The sequence below is a fragment of the Zingiber officinale genome, chromosome 8B (genome assembly GCF_018446385.1).
Source record: "Zingiber officinale cultivar Zhangliang chromosome 8B, Zo_v1.1, whole genome shotgun sequence".
In the NCBI taxonomy this organism is placed as follows: domain Eukaryota; kingdom Viridiplantae; phylum Streptophyta; class Magnoliopsida; order Zingiberales; family Zingiberaceae; genus Zingiber; species Zingiber officinale.
This window is the reverse complement of record NC_056001.1, coordinates 44,885,528-44,906,376: the sequence shown is the minus strand read 5'-3', so window position 1 is coordinate 44,906,376 and position 20,849 is coordinate 44,885,528. Positions and strand designations below refer to the sequence as shown.

At 34.1% G+C, this 20,849-nt stretch overlaps 1 protein-coding gene across 2 annotated transcripts; it reads left to right on the top strand.

Moving 5' to 3' along the window:
- Positions 1 to 3,645: 3,645 nt before the first annotated feature.
- LOC122015125 (probable apyrase 7) lies at positions 3,646 to 15,125 on the top strand. 2 transcript variants are annotated; one of them, XM_042571828.1, is made up of 4 exons: positions 3,646 to 4,060; positions 4,210 to 4,255; positions 10,255 to 12,228; positions 14,579 to 15,125. In XM_042571828.1, the coding sequence occupies exons 3-4, from the start codon at positions 10,401 to 10,403 to the stop codon at positions 14,872 to 14,874; spliced, it is 2,124 nt and encodes a 707-aa protein (XP_042427762.1). In that variant the 5' UTR covers positions 3,646 to 4,060; positions 4,210 to 4,255; positions 10,255 to 10,400; the 3' UTR covers positions 14,875 to 15,125. The 2 variants fall into 2 exon arrangements, with proteins under 2 accessions (XP_042427762.1, XP_042427761.1); XM_042571827.1 differs by lacking the exon at positions 4,210 to 4,255.
- The last annotated feature ends 5,724 nt before the right edge of the window (positions 15,126 to 20,849 follow it).

Sequence of the window (20,849 nt, the reverse complement as noted above, 5' to 3'; positions counted from 1 at the left end):
GGATTAGGGAGAAGAGAGGGGGCAGAGGTGTCATTTCGAAGAGAGAGGGTTTTAGGGATTTTGGGAGCCGGTTCGTGGAGAGGGGGGAAGGAGGGATTTTCTTCGAAAAGGAGCCCGCCGCCACCACCTGCGGTAGCAGGATGTCCTCCACCGCCATGGAGAGGAGCAGCCGGTCTTTCATCATCCATGGCCGCCTCCTTCGAGGATGGCTGCCGACGAGCCACTTCTTCCTCCCTCCTCTCCACTCGTCGACGCCGATGCCATGGAGGATCTATCGTCTCTAGCGGGCATACCCGCTGCCGCCTTCTCCGGCAATCGTTGCCGCCTCCAGCAGGCGCCAGCTGATGGCATTGCCACCGACGACCCTTGTCGTCGCCCCAGGCCACCTCCAGTGGCTGCGGATGTCACCGCCGTTGCCACCGGCGACCATTGACACCTCTCCTATACTGCCGGCAGTGAGTGCCTCCGCCGGCCCTGACTTCCAGCGGCCGTCAGCGCCTCCCCCTCCGGTGTCGCCTCTTCCAGCAGCAGCCGGCGTCTCCAGCCGCCACGGCCGCCTCCGGCGATTGCCACAGTCGTCGCCGGCGTCTCCAGCAGCCGCCGACACCTCCGCCATTGCTGCCTGCACCTCCCGTGATGGGTGCCGGCGATCACGGCGAATACCACCTCCAAACCACAGCCATAGCTGCCTTTGGCAGCCCGCCGATGTGGATCCGGCCATCGTGCCGGTGTATTTCATTCTTCGCACCACTATTATGCTTGTTAGTCATTTGTATTATCCGGCCTGCGTGCCGTGTGCCAGCCTGTGAGCCGTTGTATTGGTCCGGGCCGCTACGACTTGATTAGCGACACGACCAGCTCATCCATTCATCCATCCGAGGGCGCCCCCCTGGGCCAGGGTACGTCATTGCACTCGTTTCATACTTATTTTATTATCATGTTATTATGCGGTTACTTATATGTCTGTGGGATTCGCCTCGAGCACCGAGGTACCAGAGACCGGGGGAACCCGGTCGCTGGATATAGGTACAGTTGACAAGAGGAGGACTTCTGACGATCTGGTCAACGCAGCGGACAGCTCATCGACCGGGTCATGAGAATGCGGTCCACATTCCAGCCATGTCACACCCCGGCAGGTTCGTTTTCTCAGCTTCCAGACAGGATCAGCTAACATTCAAATTTACTTGATATCCACCTCAAGAGGTGACTAATCTAAAGATCCACATAGCGCATATACTCCACTATGTAAAACTCTCTTTCTCAAAAATAATTTAGAGATGGATAAACCTCGTACAAGCTCATAACAAGAAAATATAATAAGAAAATGAATGCACAATACAATAAACACATTGCTTGATCTCTTGTAGCTTGTAAATGTCCCTTGATCTTTGAAAAGTACAACAACATTTGTCTTCCAAAGGCTCAAGAACTGATGGAGAGTGTGTGAGAGATATGACTTCGAAAAAGTCCACGGAAATACCTTTTTAGGGTTCTTTGACGCCTCCCAATCGATTAAGTTCACTCTTAATTGATTGCCACGTAGGATTTGCCTGTTCAATCTGCAGAATGGCTCTTTTTCAAAACCCTAATCGATTGACGAGTCATCCCAATCAATTCAGAGATCCTTAATCTTTTATCCAATCGATTCCCAAACTCTCCGTTCTCTCATGAAAGACCTTAATCGATTAGTCCAATTAATTAAGAAGTCTTAATCGATTGGCTCAATCGATTCCTTCTTTCACAACAAAAATAACTCTTAATCGATTGCCTCAATCAATTAACATGGCCAGAATCGATTCTGCCACCTTCTGTTCTTGTGAGAAAAGTCACCCTAATCAATTGCCCTAATCGATTAGGTTAGGGTCAATCGATTATTCAACCCTAACTCGTTAGGGTTCCCTTACCCAACATCCGATCAACCATAATCTGCTGGAACTTTCTCACCAAATGTCCGGTCAACTTTTGACCCACTTGGGCTTTCTGTCTCGTGTCAACTTCCTGTTGGACTTCCGATCACCAAGTGCGGTCCTCTTTGATCTACTTGGATTTTCCTCTTACGTAATCATAGTTAGGACTTTTCCACTTACTAATGTATAGTGCTACTTGACACACTTGGACTTTCCTTTTCCTAACAACAGTTAGGATTTTATCCTTGCCTAACCTCCGAATTAGAACTTTGCTTTGCCTAATCTTCAATTAGAATTTCCTAGTCAAGTATTCGATCTTCTATGACCTACTTGACTTCTCTCTCACATACTATCAAATATCTGATCAACTTTGATCTATTTGACTTTTGCTCACATATTGTCTAAACATCGAAATTCAAACTCGAATTTACTCGAGTTTAATCAAATCAATCAACTTTGACTTTAAGATAATTACATCAATAATCTCTCAACACCAACCTGGTTAAAATCATCTTAATTTTGCTTTAGTAGATTTGTTTAAAATTGATACAATAACTTTGTTTAGAACTGCTATAATCTATAACAATTTTTTTTTATAGTAATTGAGATCAAAGTTGTTTTATATTATATCAATTTTAATAAAACCATTATATGTTATATCAGTTTTGATTAAATTTGCTAAAATAAATATATTTTTGGATGAAAAATTGAGATGAGGTGTTATTTTAATATTATTTAAAATTAAAGCATGTTCTTTTGAAAAAAAATGATGCCCATTATTTTTTAGCCAAACACGTCAAAACACACCTAATTAGTAAAGATCTAGAGTCTACCTTTAAATTGTTTTTTTTTCTCAAAATATTATCAATTATGATTTCTCAATTATAAACTGTTTTAAAAAACAACTTGTTTAATATTTTTTTGTGATAGACTATTTTACAACATTCTTCTAATAATTTTATAATATTATTTCCACGCCTTGGTTAATTAAAAAAGGCTAATTATTGTGTATACATCTTCTTTAGTTAGTTTAATAAAATAACTCTTTTTCCTTAAATTTACTCATTTTGATTTTTATGATGATTTTTAATTACGAAACAAGATTTATCATTATAAAACATGACAAACTTTTCTATTTTATGTTCTTGCTCTATTTATTTTTTAAACTTATTTTTTGAAATTATTAAAATAAAAAACTAATCATGTGATTAATTATCTGTCCAAATATGGAGGCATGGACTAATTCATTTTTCTAGAGTGGTTCTCCTTTTTTTATCCCGTTTATCAAACATTTTATTTCACCTTTAAAATTATAGAAGCATAATTTTAATAAGGGTGAATGCAATGGTAAAACACTACGAAAACAACAGTAAGACAATTATAATTTGAATTTCAAATTAGATAAATATCCCAGAAGTTAATTTTTAAATATAAATAAGTTAGATTTTAAATTGACTTGATATACAATTAGTAATTTTTAAATGTGCATAAACTATACTTTGAATTTACAAAGCTCATAAGCTAAGCTATATACTCTAAGATTAGTTGCATTATAAAAAAAGAGATAGGGGCGAAATGAAATGAATTTGAACGTTTTAAGGGGTGAATATGCTAAAATTTTAATATTCTAGATTACTAATTCTTGTCGGGTTTTATTTTAATAACTATTTACCGAATAGATCCTAAGAATTAATTAAAAGGCTATAAATTAAAAAGCCAATGGACAATCCGCTGATAAATATATCCTTCGTCTCTTTTCCGTCCGAAAATCCAAATACCTCCGTCGAGGAATACTGCACGCTTCAGCACTGCGATCGCCGCCCGTACGCCGTTTTGCTCCGATCGCCGCCGATCTGTCGCCTTACGAATCTGCTCCACCGCTCTCTTCGATCGCCCGGCCGCTCTGGAAGCTGCATCTGCACTATCTCTTTCCGGCCGCCCTCGCCGCCAATCGTCCGCGAGCACGGTGCTCCTTGCCGCGTTAAAGGCTACTGTGTCCTCCGATCTCTACGTTATGTTGCATTTCCTGCCTCCTCCTTGATCTACACGGTGCTCAACTGCCGCTCTCGCCGTTTCTGTAATCATCGGGTGCTGCCGGCCCCCCCAAACTTTAAAGTCGCACTGGAAAAACCGATCTAAAGAGACATCCTAAGGTATCTCGCAACCCTTTCTCAATATAAATTAAAATTTATTGTTGTATTAGGCGTCGGAATCTGTTACCTTGACCTGCCTGTTTCCGCGCATATGTGAGATTTCCTGTCTCATTATGATTGAGGACTCAAACCCTGTGGTGTTTTTGTAGGGGAATCCAAAACTATACTAGGGATCTCCAATGGAAGCACTTCAAAGTACTTTCTTAGTGCAGTTTTGAACCACATATGCACAAGTTTACTTATTTTGTACTTGTAGCTGTTGTCTGGCCATGCTTCTGTTAATCAATTATTGTTCTGTTTAATATAATTCCATTTTAGATCATGTAGCACCATCCAATCATCTATTGAAAATTTTAACTCAACTTCTTATATTGGTAGTATTTATAAGAATGTGAATCATTTTGGTTTTCTTTCTTTGTATAACATGTATAGTGATATCAAATGAAGGAGAAATATAATAGGGTTATCAATGACGTTAGGATTTTAGGTTTTTGTGGTTTCTGCTAACTTGCTCACTTGTAATAATAGTTATATGTCATAAATCTACATCATCCTTATATTTTCTTTGATTATGGATAAATTTTGGAGCTACTTGCCAAAAATTTGATTAGCTACTCAAGACAAAACCTAAAAGTATCATCCTTTAGGAAGAAGTCCAACTGATAATTTTATTATTTTTATTAGTATTTGTTGAAGATATTGTTTTCATCAAGAGAGACTCACAACATCAATGACTAGTTATGTCTTAGCTATATGGTATTATTTACATCGATCTTATCTCTCTATTGAGTGCCATGTCAGATTAGATACAAGTAATACCATATCATCCAAATCTCATTTAACCTTGTTAAATTTTATTCGGTCACCTTTAATTCATTCAGTTTTTTTTGAATACATGAGTTCTATTTAGACATGTTTATAATACCCTTATATTTTGTTTCCTTTTATTGTCTATTTGTGTTGCATTTAACTACTTGTGACATTTCCATTTTCCCCTTCTTATCTTGTAATTCCTTCTCATTCTATGACATCGTTGACTTGTGAACATCTTCTTTTAGACTTAGGGGCAGGATAATCCCATAAGAATTTAAAGAGAAAAAATTACTCATGTCGTTTCAGCGATCCTTTTTTTAGTTTGAATATTATCTTTATCCATTTTCCTTGTTGAATAATGTATATTGTTAAATATTGATGGTTCAGCTAGGAGGAGGGGTAGGTTGAATGGACAATACTTACAATTTCTCACAAATCAAGATCAACACAAACTATTAGTAACAAGTGTGTGCGCGTGGCATGTATTTCAAGGTTTAATGTGCAAAAGTGAGTAAAAAGTATGAAAACAAAAACAATTAAGCACACACACAAATCAACATATGCTCAAAGATGCAAGATATAATGTGCTACCCACTCCTACTAATAGCTTGACCCAATCAATGGGATTTTCTGTGAGCTAGAGAGCTTGATCTAACTAATAGAATTTTCATGAGCTAGAGAGATTGACCCCATAGAGTTTTTTATTCCCTCTATGGATAATTCAATAATCAAAACCTAAAGGGAAAAAAAACTCACAACTCACCATAAAAGATCAAAATCTAACCCCCTACTTGAGGAGAATTACCAAGAGAACTTTCTCTCGAAGGTAGAAACCTTGAAATCAAGCTCAAGCTCCTTAGTTTGCTTTGCAACAAACCACCAATATTAGAGATATTTTGTGTGAATTCCTATGCCCCAAAAGCCTTTTAAATTATACCTCCAAGGGCTATTAAAGATGCAGTCTAGACGCTTTGAGTTGATTTAATAAAATTGGTTAATCACTCAAGCCCCAAAACTAGCCATTGGGATCTGACATTTGAATCTTCGGCTCACTCACAAAAAGCTTCAGTCAACTCAAAAACTGTGTTCTATTGAAAATTGAGCATAAACATTTTGACCCCAAGTTTGCCTCTTCAGTTGTTGATTAGAAGGTTTGGCTGCCAAACAAAGAATCTTAGTTGACTAATACATTTTTGAAGCCAAACTGTTGATAATGATAAAGTTCCCAAGTCCTTCTAGGATGCCTTACTGGCTGAAGGTATATAGAATTAGCTATCTAGATACAAACCTCTTTTACTTAGAAGCTACCATTCAATCCTTACATCAATACTACCTGAAGTATATATTAGTCTTGATCTTGTGTTGCCTTTGATGACCTCTAAAACAATCACTGCAATCACTACAAATCATCCTATAAAGGCACAAGAAAATCATCAAATCCAAAACACTAACTTAATGCGGTTGTCAAAAATCAAAACAACATTAGCTTAAAATGAAATATCAAAACATTATGATTAACCTTAATGACAACTTAGAAACCAAACTCCTAGCATATACTTGTTGAACAATAAATGAGAGTCTAAACTTCATATTTTTATTACCCATTTAACATATCTCTGTTCATATTGTTGATTATGTAAAGATACAATTCCTATATTTAGTTTTAGTTATACTTAGCTTAAACTTAGTTTATAAACCTTAAGATAGTATAAATTGGAGTACATGACTAAAGGGAATGTGTTTAACTCAGTAGAACTAATATATGCATACAACATTACTATTGTTGCTAAGAGACTTAAGGTGATTGTCAAACTAACAACAAATTCCTATAGCATTAGGACATCATAAATCTTATTCAATATGAGGGGTGATTGATGAAGAAATATTTCTTTGATTAATGTAAAATCATTGAAGTTTTATAGGTCAAGGTTTGAAATCTCACGTAACCTGGGGATGAAATGTGAGGGGCGCCTGGGGTGAGCATAATCACCCTTTTTGCTACAATCATGTCAATTAGTTTCGTGTCACATTTGACACCTCTTAGCATGCTATAAGATGTGTTAAGATAAATTGAAATAATATTTGTTAGTTTTTGTAGTTTGTGTCCATACAATACAATGTCAAAATTCTACCATTTCAGATGACAAAAAATTAACTATATTGTTGTGCTATCTTCTTTATCTCTTTCCTCCTTTCCTCTCTAATTTGCTACCAACACCAGATATTGAAACACTGACATTGTGCCAAAATATTTTTCCAGTTAAAGACCGAAAATCAATTACAATTCAATATTTTTATGGTTATTTTAACAATGAAGTGGGGCATTATAGTAGAGTAGCATTGATTTAGGAAATTATTTCTATGATTTGACACTATGACAGATGGAGAAGATAATACGGAACTAAACATTCATTATGGTCTTAGATGAAGTTTTATAGTACTAGTATGTTTATGTTTCAGGGACTTAACTTTATATGAGGTTGAAAATAATTGTTTGATAGGTGGTGTCCATGGTTGTACCTGTTTGTGTTTGCCGAATTTAGTTATAAAGGCCCCCTTGTGTATCAAATCAAATTTTATGGCATGATTTTCTTTTTCTTTTTTTGGGTCTTTGAAGGATATGGACACTTGAACTTTAGATTGAACCTAAGCTTAAACTTTTTTGATGCTTGACGTAGACTTTGATGTATAACTTTTTACATGGATATTTTCATGAAGTTGAACCTTTCAATATTTTAACCTTTCTCTTGTTTTTTTAGTACTTTATCTCTCTATAATTTGTCAAACTCAATAACGTGAAACATGTAAATGCCTGAAAGAGATATTGCAAGTCTCAAATGTTTGCAAGAGAATCTAACCACAATCAAATTGTAAGATTAGGTCTATCTTCTCCTCAGCAAAGACAAATTGAGCTCATAGTGTATTTCGTGCATGTGGAATTCTGAATGAAAAAATGGACACTCTTTTTAATTGAGTCATTTTTGCACGAAATTTGAGCTATATTATAGAACTCTCTTGCATAAGCTTCAAGACTAGCCAAGCAAATATTATGATTTAGAATTAAAGCACAAGTAACATTGCTTTGTTCTGCCTACTAGTTAATTAGCTAGAAGAACCTCCTGCTACTCAAATTTACTAGGATTTAAACTTGAAATCCATATGTCGTTATCTATTGTCACTGACCAACATGGGCTCAATATCATCAACAAAGAAGATTAAAACTTATCAACATGGTTTAAAGTGTCGACTGAAACCTATCAGCACTCACAATCAAACTGTGACATCCTAGTTATCATTCAAAACTTATAATGTATTGGCTCTAGCTACTTGTTGCCCTGCATGTGCCAACACAATATTGCCCATGGCTTGGTAGTATCACATATTACTAGATATGCATCATCTTGTCTCAGTCAGCAAAAGCAGAACAGAGTGAATCTCGAAGGTCATTAGAGGACATATCTAGTGAAGTTTCACAAATTGATAATGTAAAAAGGTGGAGGAAGGTGACAAAGTGGAGGGTCTTTGATAAAAGGGAGCCGGTGGCTCTATTTCATGAGAAGGGAGGGTGGTAGGTGTGTGAGAGTTGACGAGGAGTACAAGAGGATTCAGCTTCTCAGGAATTTAAGTGGAGATTATTAAGAATGTTATGAACTGAATAGCTTATTAACTTCTTACCAAATTCCTATAAATAATTTTAACCAAATAATTGTACAAGTAGTTAAGTAAATTTTATCATTATAAACTTGCAATTATATACATAATACTTAGTTCATTTTATAACACCAATATAATAATCATATCATCAGAAATGTATTATATAATTGGCTAATAATTTTAATGCTTATTCAGTTTATGCATGCTACGGATAGTTATAAGTGACTTATAATGGTTAAATTACTACTTGATATAACTCAATAAATTATATTATTATGTTATAGTTTAGAATTTAAATAAATTTATGTAATATTATTAAATTGTAAAGTATTATTAATATATGATTTCAATTTTAAATTAGTAAGATAAATTTAAACCTACAACTAATTGTATAAATTTAAACTTTATATTAATATACCATAATTTTATTAACACATTAACATCTATTGAATTAGTCAAATTTAAGCATAATCAATTGGATAATGAAAAATTAGTATATGACAAATATTAATTTGATCGACTATTCATATATTTTGATTAGTAATATAGATATAAAAGTATAAATGATGTGTTTAATTATTAAATTTCATTCATTGAACATTTGCCTGACATAACTCAACCTTCACGCTTTTTCATCCGGGCTTGGGACCAACATCGACGGGTTTAATTATTAAGTTATAATAAACTTTATTAATTTACATTTAGATTTTATTTTATTTTATTTTATTTTGTTCAAACTTCAATTTATGATAATTAGATTTTTTTTTTGCTTTATAACTCATTAGTACATAATTGGAGGGGAGTCTTGGCGTAACGGTAAAATTGCAATGACCTTGTGATTGCGGGTTTGAGTTATGAAAATAGCCTCTTGTAATGCAGGTAAGATTACGCACAATAGACTAATGTGGTCCGACCTTTCCTCGAAACTCGCATTGACGGAGCTTTGTGCACCAAGCTACCCTTTTATAACTCATTAGTACATAGTTAATTAGTATTACTTAGTTTATAATATTTGTAAAATAATACTTATATTTTAAAGTTAATTAATAATAGTTAATTGAAGTATATATGCTATTTAAAATCCATCTTCTTGGCAAATTTCAAAGCACGTTGAAGCATGTCATGTTTTGACACGATATGGTACAAGAACCATATTGTTGGAATGATACTTGTTGATCATCAGTGCATCCTCATTGATTGTATTTGGTTCATCTTGATTATATTATATTTTATAATTGTAATTGATGTTAATTGGATAATCATTTAGTGAATTAGATCTTGGTAATAAGAATGAGTTATTTTTGTGAGAATGACCAAATTTATAGGAATTTTGAAACAAATTGTTAACTATATTTATATTATATACACCTATTACATTTTTTTAAACGATGATATAGACAAGATTCCCTTTTCCTCTTTCAAGAAAATCTAGGCGCTCTTCCATGAATCAATCCAAGACAATATTTATTCTCTCCTTAATTGATTGAGGCTAATCATACCCATAGATCTAAATATTTTTTGCTTGGGTGAAAAGAATGACTGTCACATTGTATGCTATTAAATGAAATTATGCAGATTCTTAAACAGATGTATTTGGTGAAATATTAGGAAAAAAATGAGAATAGGTTAACTGAATTTTATCCTGGCATCCAAATTTCTACTTTCCAGTTTCTAGCATTTTTGATATTTGTTTTACATATGTTTTGTTGATACACATATACTTTCAGGTGTAAGATTATATGCAGTGTGGCTGCAAGTTGCCTATGTAGGTGATAAACTGGAGGCAAATGATATCCAACTGTGCAGCAGTATGTCATACATTGTCTGCCAAAACTACATATAGAAGATTTCTGGTTCTCCTTAAAGGGAAAGCATGCGGCTTTCTTTGTCTCTTCAAGATCTGAAATCATTCTCTAAACTATATTCCAGGGAGCATAGTGACCTTGAAAGTAATAGAAATTTAGGACGTGCAAAACCTCTTCATGCTTTTCAGACGGATGGTGTTGGAGCAAGCTTTTCGAAGGAGAAGTCTTCTCCAACAACTCCAACTAAATGCAAAAAATGGATAAAGGCAATCGCCTGGATTCTTGCACTTCTACTATTGTTCTCATTGATCTTTCTAGGTTCACGATTCTTCTATCCTTATTTGTCACATGAATCATCTGATTATTATGTTATACTTGATTGTGGGAGTACTGGTACACGGGTTTATGTCTACAAGTGGTATTTTGACCAAAAGAAAGGAAATTTGCCTATTGCATTGAGATCATTGCCTGAAGGCCCTCAAAGGAATACTAGGACACAAAGCGGCCGTGCTTATCAGCGTATGGAAACAGAACCTGGTTTTGATAAACTAGTTCACAATGAATCTGGCTTAAGAGCTGCTTTGCTGCCACTTCTACAATGGGCTGAGAAACAAATACCACAACATGCTCACAAAGATACATCTCTTTTTTTGTATGCTACAGCTGGAGTTCGTAGATTACCTAGCTCTGATTCAGAGTGGCTTCTTGACCATGCATGGACAATTTTGAAGAATTCATCATTTTTTTGCAGAAGAGACTGGGTTAAGATTATATCTGGTATGGAAGAAGCATATTATGGGTGGATAGCTCTCAACCATCGTATGGGTCTATTGGGTTCTTTTCCATCCGGAAAAACATATGGTTCACTTGATCTAGGTGGTTCATCCTTGCAAGTTACTTTTGAGATGGAGACACCCACACATGATGAAACAAGTGTAAGTTTGGGAATTGCTTCTGCCAATCATCATCTCAGTGCATATTCTCTGGAAGGTTATGGGTTGAATGATGCATTTGACAAGTCCGTGGCTCATCTTTTCAAAAAACATGTGAATTCAAAACCTAATTCTAATGGTAAGTTCCTCCTTAAACATCCTTGCTTGAATACTGGCTATAGGGAGGAGTACACATGTTCTCGCTGTATGTCTGTTAACACAGAAGGAAGTCCTTTGGTTGGGGGGAAAATCACAAATAAGAAGAAGATTGGCACAGTTGTAGAACTGCTTGGTGCTCCTCAATGGAAAAAATGTACTGCTCTTGCCAAGTTAACAGTTAATCAGTCTGCATGGTCTAATTCGAGTTCTGGAATTGATTGTAAACTTAAGCCCTGTGCTCTCACTGATGGTGTACCACAGCCACGTGGAAATTTCAATGCCATGTCAGGTTTCTTTGTTGTTTTTCGCTTCTTTAACTTGACTTCTAAGGCTTCTCTTGATGATGTATTGAAAATGGGCCAAGAATTTTGTGGGAAATCATGGGAACTTGCAAAAAACAGTGTTGCACCCCAACCTTTTATAGAACAATATTGCTTTAGAGCTCCTTACGTTACATCCCTTTTGAGAGATGGTTTGCACATTAAGGATAAGCAGGTGGTTATCGGTGCTGGAAGTATTACTTGGACTCTAGGGGTTGCCTTGCTAGAGGCTGGGCAAGAATTGTCAAAGAGGGTTGAATTGCAAGGCTACAAACTACTGCAAAGTGACATGCAACCAGTTATTCTTGTTGTAATGATTTTGATCTCAATTATACTTCTTTGTTGTGCACTATCATGCGTAAGTAATTGGCTGCCTCAATTTTTCCGAAGATTATACATCTTACTTCTCCGGCATAAATATGGAACACACTCTGTTCTCAATTTCCCTTCTCCTTTCAGATTAAGGTGGAGTCCAGTTATATCAGGTGAGTTCTTCACTTTTGATTGTTTTGATTTTCTCACATTCTTTGACTTGTTTGTTGATCCAAGGTGTGATGTTTGTTCTCTTTTATTGTTCTATTCATGACAAAGTGCTCTTCAGTTAGTGAATATTTTTAACTTGTTAGAGTTAATAGCTATAAGGGAGTTAATCAGTTTAATCTCAAACTAGTTGGTAGTTATTTTTGATCTAGCAACACCCAAGCCGAACAGGCTTTGACCAAGGTGTGACCTAGTCAAACAAGAAGTTAATTCTCTAAAAAACATTAAGGTTTTTTTTTTTTTTGCAAAACAAAAGGAGGTAGTGATATATTAAAACAAATATGAGGATCCTGCACAAATAACTAGAGCAAAAAGTGACAACATAACAATGAGGTAATAATTGTGAATAAGAAAAAGTGAGGAAAGATTTAAAGATATTTATTTTTCATAAATTCATTAAATCTTTCTCTTAGTGTTATTCTTTGCCTTGAATTAACAGTTTTTTTGACAATCAATTTTCTTTAGTTTCTCTTTTATATAGTTAACTACATGATTTAAGATGAAACTAATCATTGTTTATGTGTTCTAGATGAGATTTATTATTCTCTATCTGTTCCAATATCTCTCTTTTCTCATAATCTATTCTTTTATCTTGTCTTTAGTTGATGCTAGACATTTCATCACTTTTATTGAGTGGCTTATCAGTTTTATTTTTTCTATTTATGACTACACAACTTGTTTAAATGAGAACGACTGCAAGTTAAATGAGTTTGAGATGAGTTGGACAAGTATTAGATACTTGTAATAAATATGGGATGAATTTAAGTTTAGCGGGTAGAGTAATTTGTGATCAAATTAATTTAATCTATTTATAATATACATAGATAAAAAGGCAGTCTGATGCATGAAGCTCATGCCAATGTGGAGATCCGGAGATGGGTTGGATCACATTAGGTCTATTGTACACAGTCTTATCCTGCATAGTATTTTGCAGGATAAGATACTGTTTCCGCGACTCACGCTTGTGACCATAAGGTCATATGTAGCAACTTTTGCCGTTGCGCCAAGACTCTCCTTCAGATATACATAGATGCATTCTTAAATTTCTATATTTTCATTATTTTGTGCTTTCACTTAGCATTATAGAATTGGTATAGGTATATGAGAATGGGTATGGTTAGTGCAGTCCCATAAATGCCCTAGGGTTAGCATCTCTATTTTATTGGCCTATATACATTTGAGGATATGGTCTAGCTTTAATTTTAATTTGTCCAAGTCTTTTATAGGATTCTAGTGGGCACACATGGGTTAGGCCTAGTTCTTGTTTTTTTATTTTAGTATATAAACTATCAATAGGTTTTATATCTTTTTTTACATGTTGTAGTTTGTGGAAGTTTGAATATAGTATGTAAACTATCAATAGCTTTTATGTTTTTTTTTCATGTTGTAATTTGTGGCAGTTTGAGTTTACTTCATGTGCCCATAACCGAGCCAAACATAGCTAATCTTGTCTTCCTTTTCTATCTCTTTCTTTCTTTGCTTTTGACATCAATATGTTTATGCCTTGCCTGTTTGATACTATGGTTGACTGCCGTACATGATTGGAGTAATCAAGATGTAATTTTATAAGTTCTGAAAAATAAGTTGAACATAAATTAACTAACTAGAAAATTATTTTATAAGTGTATATGTTGTTAAAATTCGTTGTGATCCTTAAAGTAAATCATGTATATTTTTAGATTTTAATTGTGATATGATTTTGTTCTTGGAATATCTTTTTTTTTTTTTTATATATATTCGTTCTCTCAAATTTTCTTTGGGAAATCTTTGGTTTTACATACATGAGTTCTAAATTGATCTTGATCACACCCCCTCAGTAGATTTGGTAAATCTTTGGTTTAGATACTGAGTCCTGAAGCCCAGACTAATGTGGCTAAGCATTCTACTTGGGCTGTGGGGTATCAATTTTGTTGACGTACTAAGAATTATTAAATTTATAAGTTTATTTTAATGTAAAATTTGTTGCATCTTAGTAGAAATGAAGAATTAATTATCCTACCATTTTTTTTTGGTTTTGACCAAGGTTTAGCTATTTTAAGGCATTCCTGGTGTATATCCTGACTACTTTGGTTGTCAGAAACGATGAAGTGACTAGTGATACCTTTTCTTGCTGGAAGTATTTATCCTGCAATATAGCACTAACCCTTGAGTTGTTTCAAATTTTAACTAAAAAACCAGACTAATTTTGTTTCAAGTTCAAAGTGTTCTATATATACAACCATTACTCAATTTCATGACTAAAGGGATGCGGAACCAGAATTTGAATGTCTACAATTTACTTTTATACTTTTTTAGGTGATGGAAGAGTAAAAGAACCACTTAGTCCTACAACTGGAGGTTCGAATCAGCATCCATTTGGCATGGGACATGGCTTGGGGGGCAGCAACACTCAGCTCAGTCAAGCTTCTGTGCTTCCTTTGGTTGCTACCCATAATTACTCATCTGGTAGTTTAGGCCAAATGCAATTTGGAAATGGACTTGGATCATTCTGGTCGCCTCACCGTGGTCAGGCAACACTTCAGAGCCGGCGATCTCAGTCAAGAGAAGACCTTAACTCTTCATTAGCAGATTCCCACATAGTGAAGATATGATGACCCATTACAAGTCTGGTATAAAGCCCTTATTTGTTTGCTGCTTTTTGTTTTCTAGATTGTCATTCATCCTGCACAAACTCTTCAGTGAAATTAGTTTTTCCAATTATCTCTGGCACTTGACAACTCACCAAATATAGCACGGGCAATGAGCTTGGTGTTTAACTTAACATTATTGAGTCACTTTTGAAACAAGAACCTGAATGTAACTGAGTGAATTTCTTTTGATTTATTTGTTCCGGCTTTAGCTAGATGTTCTAATGTAACAGTTTGAATGCTCTGACATATTAACTTTCCATGGCACCAGCCTGCTTCCAAACACTTCTAGCCTGATACTTTGGCCATACTCTATTACATTTTCTAAGTTAGCAATCTACATTCGAATCGACCTTCTTTCGCTTTTTTCATAATCGGAAAAAGCATCCCAAATTCTCCATCGATGCATACCTAGAACACAATTCTCTGTTGAATCATGGTCCATGTGTTGCATTTGTGTTGCTGATATGTGCAATGTTGGACTTCGTTTCCTTTCTGTAAGTAAAACAATAAATTCATGGTAAGTTGTTGAGTACTTTGTGAATCTAAACAAAGATTATGCCAGAGATAGAATCTTGCTCGTCCAAAGGAGCTTCCTGGATCAGATAGATTCTGCAATTTATATTTCAATTTGATTCTCTTACAGTAAGATTTAATGCATTTGATTCCCTGGTATCTGTTTGAGTTCTTCCATCTACTTTGAAATTGTGCTCCATAGCTAGAATCTACATGAAATTGATTATACTCGGCCTGTTCATGATTAGAGGTGTTAATATGTTGTGCTTATATTGAACATGGTTCGACTGTTAAGTTTAATGAGATTCTATTTAATATTAATAGATTAATTTTAAAATTGTTTAGCAGGATCAAAATGGGACTATATGTAGATTAGGCCAAGCTCTCAACTCGTTGTTTGTGTAGATATTGCCCAGTTTAAATTCATTGATGCTGTAGGCATAAACTAGGTTGTTTCATGCCGAGTTGAGCTAGGACCTCCTCTAGTTTCATGCTGAGTTGGGTTAGGCCATAGGTGGCCTGACCCATTCGATACCTCTAGACCTTAGGTGGTTAGAAAATTGCAAATGCAAAGTTAGCTTAAGTATCACCAACTTTTTTTGGTGATACTATTAATTAATGATTAATTCTATGATATTTATTTTAAGACAAACTCAATGTGCACCCTTTTAGTTTACAAATATTCATATTAGATATTTTACGATAAGAATATGTGAAACTACAAGTACTCTCTATAGTGAGTTTTTTATAAGAAAAGAAAAACTTGTTTTAACAAACTATGCATTGCTCTTGTTTGCCAAAATGACTTAGCGGAGAACTTTTGTCCACGCTTCTTTGAAAATGATTGTGTAAAGTTGGCTAGTTGTTGAGTGGGGATTGTGTAAACTATACATTACTCCAGCTTATTCCCTATGGTTGACGATCCATGTTCAACTACAGCGAGGTTTGATGGTCTAGTTCGATGAGGTTTAATTGACTTAGGTAACGAGATTTTGAGCGGTGACTTGTGAAGAATTCACCAATAGGATGTTTTAGAAAAATAGGAAATTATTGAGGTTTTTAAAATAACAGAATATTTGGGCTTTTGCAATAAACTTTTAAGTTAGATATGATTGTTGAGAAAGCAGAGGAAAAAATGATCTTTTATAGTCCCTTTTCTAATAAAACCCTCCAAAGGTCTTAATTTTCCAAACATCCTTACCACTTCCAAAACGTCCTTAAAAATATATTTATGTAATTTAATTTGAATCTTAGCGATTAAATGACAATTATTTTGGTGGTCTGATGAATCATGTTTTACTAATCAGTTAGTAGTCGGTGTAAACTAGTTCTTGGTGGTTCTTCATCCTAAATGGATGAGTTACTAAACTAAACTAAACTATTTAAGCATGTATCTTCCCCCTTAATATAAAGAAAAAAGAACAAAGAAAAAAAGTTAGTTATTTTCTTTAATTTATCATTCAACTTATCCTTCTAAGATCATCTTCAATCCATCATCAAAATATTAAATTTGGTATCAAATTAGCATCAAAATATTTCAATACATACGGCAAATTTCACATCAAATATGGTGTGGTGAATATTGTAATATCATATTTGGTGATACACTATTTACATCATCATATTTGGTATGTGAGAGAATTTTTATTTTATTATATACTTAACAAAATCAAATGTAATTAATTTGTAATTATTATTTTCTTTGTCTTTACTTGTATGATATTTAAATGTAATTAAATGTAATTATTATTTATTATAAATTTAAATTAAGTATATTTAATATCATATTTAAATTTTATTAGGTATATTTGTAAAGATTTAATTTATTAAAATTATTATTTTAAATTTATTTAATATATTATAATTATAATTATATATATAAATTATATCACTAATTTCATAAAAAAAATATAATAAAATATTAAAATTTTTAATATGTATAAATGTAAAATACATACCCATTACACTGACATACAAAATAAAAATAGTAACGATATTAAATCAAAATATTACTAGAAAAACTTAAAAACATGAGTAACTAAACTTAACAAACAAGTAAAAACGATACTAAGAAAGCACACATAAATTTAAAATTACTTTAATAATATTATAATACTAATATTTAGGAAGATCACTCCCTATTCCGTTAAAATAATTATGAAATTATCTAAAAATATTCACAGCATTCTGAGATTCTTGATCTTCACCTTAATATTGATTGAGTTGTGATCTCTTCTCCTTGAATTAGAGATGTTTGAGATCCTTTTCCTTGATGTGCAACTGAATGAGATCCTTGTACATACATTCTCTTTTGCATAATTCTAATTTGCTCATTGCGAATATATTCACGTATCATCGAGTTAGAGATCGAGTTCAAATCTTTGAACAAAATTTCTAGTTTCTTCCTTATAAATCATAGTATCTATTATTTTTGTAGTAGCAACAGTACTTACATTTATTGTCTTAACAAGTTGAGCATTAATATTAATTACCTTTATAATTTGTTCATCATTTTTTTCTTTCATTTTTTACTTTCTTCACCCCAGGAGGTCATTTATTAGAAGTAGTATCGCTATCTGAATAAGTGACATTAAGATTAAAAGTAGACACACAAGGAGATGAAGGTGTATGAAATTCTTTCTCAGAGAATTGTTGTTCAGATGAACCAGCATTAGCATTTTGTTGTCACGATTTCATGCATGCAGTATTCATAATGTCAGTGTCAAATTTTTTAATGTCTTTGAGAATATTCCAGACATGGTCAAATTTGAAACCTTTTGTGTATTTTGGGTCTTCTACAAACAATATTCTAGCATGAGTTAACTGCAAGAAAATAATTGAACATTAGAGTTGAAGACAATGATATATATTAATAAATTTAGACTTTGATTTTAGAATTTAGATAGTCTAAAATAAATATGAGCATAGTAATTTATAATATCTTTTTCGGATGCTCCACTAGGATTCAGATGTTCGATTTGTCGTATGCAACCTTTCATTTTGGATATTATATTTAGCATAAGAAGCATTCTTTTTTGCAAAGATTTTGGCGGTCGACTATGATGCACAAAATTTGGATATGCATGAAACTCTTTCTCAATTCTTGCCCAGAATTGATCCTTAGATTAGTTGATCCTAATGATTAGATTTTGTGAAATATGAAGGTAAACATAACATAAGTGTTTGTCTTCTTCAAATGAGTATGAAGCTTGTCAGGGGTTGCACTCATTTTAGTAGGAGAGAAACTCTTACAAAAATTGTTGACATAAAATGTGTTATGTCAATATCTGGTAAGCCATTATATAGTGAAAAAATGTGAATATAAAATTATACAAATTTTGATTTAGTGTGTGGTCATGTCGCCTGCTAAACTTGTCCCGATGTTGTCATTGTTATGTCACATCATCTGTGCAAATTTGTTCAAATGTGTTCATTGTTAGGTCACGTCATCTGGACACACAAAATGTGTGTTTAGTGCCTAATCACATCGCCTGCTCAACTTGTCATGATGTTGTTATTGTTGTGTCACGTCATCTGTATAATTTTATCCAAATGTATTCATTGTTATGTTACGTCATCTGAACACAAAAATGTGTGTTTAGTGCTCGGTCACGTTGCTTGCTCAACTTGTCCCGATGCTGTTATTGTTGTGTCACATCATCTATGCAATTTTGTCCAAATGCGTTCATTGTTAGATCACGTCATTTGGACACACAAAACTGTGTTTAGTGCTCGGTCATGTCGTCTGCTCAACTTGTCCCGATGTTATCATTATTGTGTCACATCATCTATGCAATTTTGTCCAAATATATTCATTGTTAGGTCACGTCATTTGGACACACAAAAATGTGTTTTCCGTGCTTGGTCACGTCGCTTACTCAACTTGTCCCGATATTGTCATTGTTGTGTCACGTCATTTGTGTAATTTTATCCAAATGTGTTCATTGTTAGGTCACGTCATCTGGACACAAAAATGTGTGTTCAGTGTTCAATCATGTCGCTTGCTCAACTTGTCCTTATGTTGTCATTATTGTGTCACGTCATCTGTGTAATTTTATCCAAATGTGTTCATTGTTAGGTCACGCTATCTGGACACAAAAAATGTGTGTTTAGTGCTAGGTTACGTCGTCTGCCCAACTTGTACCAATGGTGTCATTGTTGTGTCACGTCATCTGGACACAAAATGTGTTCATTGTTAGGTTACACATCATTTGCGTAATTTTGTCCAAATGTGTTGATTAGGTCGCATCATATGTACAAAATAAAAAAAAGCGTAGATATAACATGAATTATAAATACACACCCCATAAGCAGCATGCACCTCATCCATTCAATTATCTCAGAAAATGGATAACAACATTGAATGTTCATTAAATTTATCATCTTCAAGCTTTGATGATGATAACTATGCGGAAAGTTTTGGTGCAAGGCAACAACTGATTGCTTAGGTGATTTCTACCAACAATCAAATTATTTTAAATCTCAATGAAGAAAACAACCAAAGCATGTATCGAAGTTCAATTTCTGGCCATAACATGATCAATTGTAATCATGAAGTTGTTGATCGTAATCTATTATTATTTCGTCGAAAATGCATTGTATAATGATGCAATGCTTCGAAAAAGATTTCGAATGGGACGGAATTTATTTATGCGTATGAGCAATGAGGTTTTCCAGATATGTTAGGTAGCCTAGATTGCATGCATTGGAGATGAAAAAAATTGTCCAATAGCATGGGCAGGACAATATTCTGGTCGTAGTGGAAAGCCAAGAATTATTCTAGAAGCTATAGTTGATTATGATATGTGGATTTGACATGTATATTTTGGGTTGCCAGGATCGAACAATGATATTAATATACTTGAGTCTTCTTATCTTTTTACTAATCTTGCTGCAAGTATTACTATTCTTGCTTGTTATGTCATTCAAGACAAAGAGTACAATATGAGTTACTATTTAGCTGATGGTATATATTTCAAATGGTCAACATATGTTCAAACGATTCATGCTCCATGAGATTGGAAGAATAAATTATTTGTAATGAAGCAAGAAGCATGTAGAAAGGATGTTGAGTGAGTATTTGGCGTGCTCTAATCATGCTTTGCAATTATTGCAGGATCTTCACGTTTTTTGTAGAAAAATATTTTACATGAGATACTAACATCATGTATTATTATGCATAATATGATAATTGAATATGAACGTGATTTAAATGCACTAATCGTGGAATACTTTGAGGTGCCGACTCTAGATGTTGAGCCCACAGTAGATGATAGTACTCGATTTGAAGAGTTTCTAGCTCGATACAGACAAATAAAAGGCAAAGAAGCTCATATTATCTTTCGAAATGCATTAATTGAGTATTTATGGGAACAATATAGTAATTCTGAAAGTTAAAGTCTTATAATATTGTATTTTTAATT

Coding starts and splice junctions, on each gene's coding strand:
- LOC122015125 (XM_042571827.1), top strand. CDS start 10,401: ATGCGGCTTTCTTTGTCTCTTCAAGATCTGAAATCATTCTCTAAACTA. Junction 12,229..14,578: donor GTGGAGTCCAGTTATATCAG/GTGAGTTCTTCA, acceptor ATACTTTTTTAG/GTGATGGAAGAGTAAAAGAA.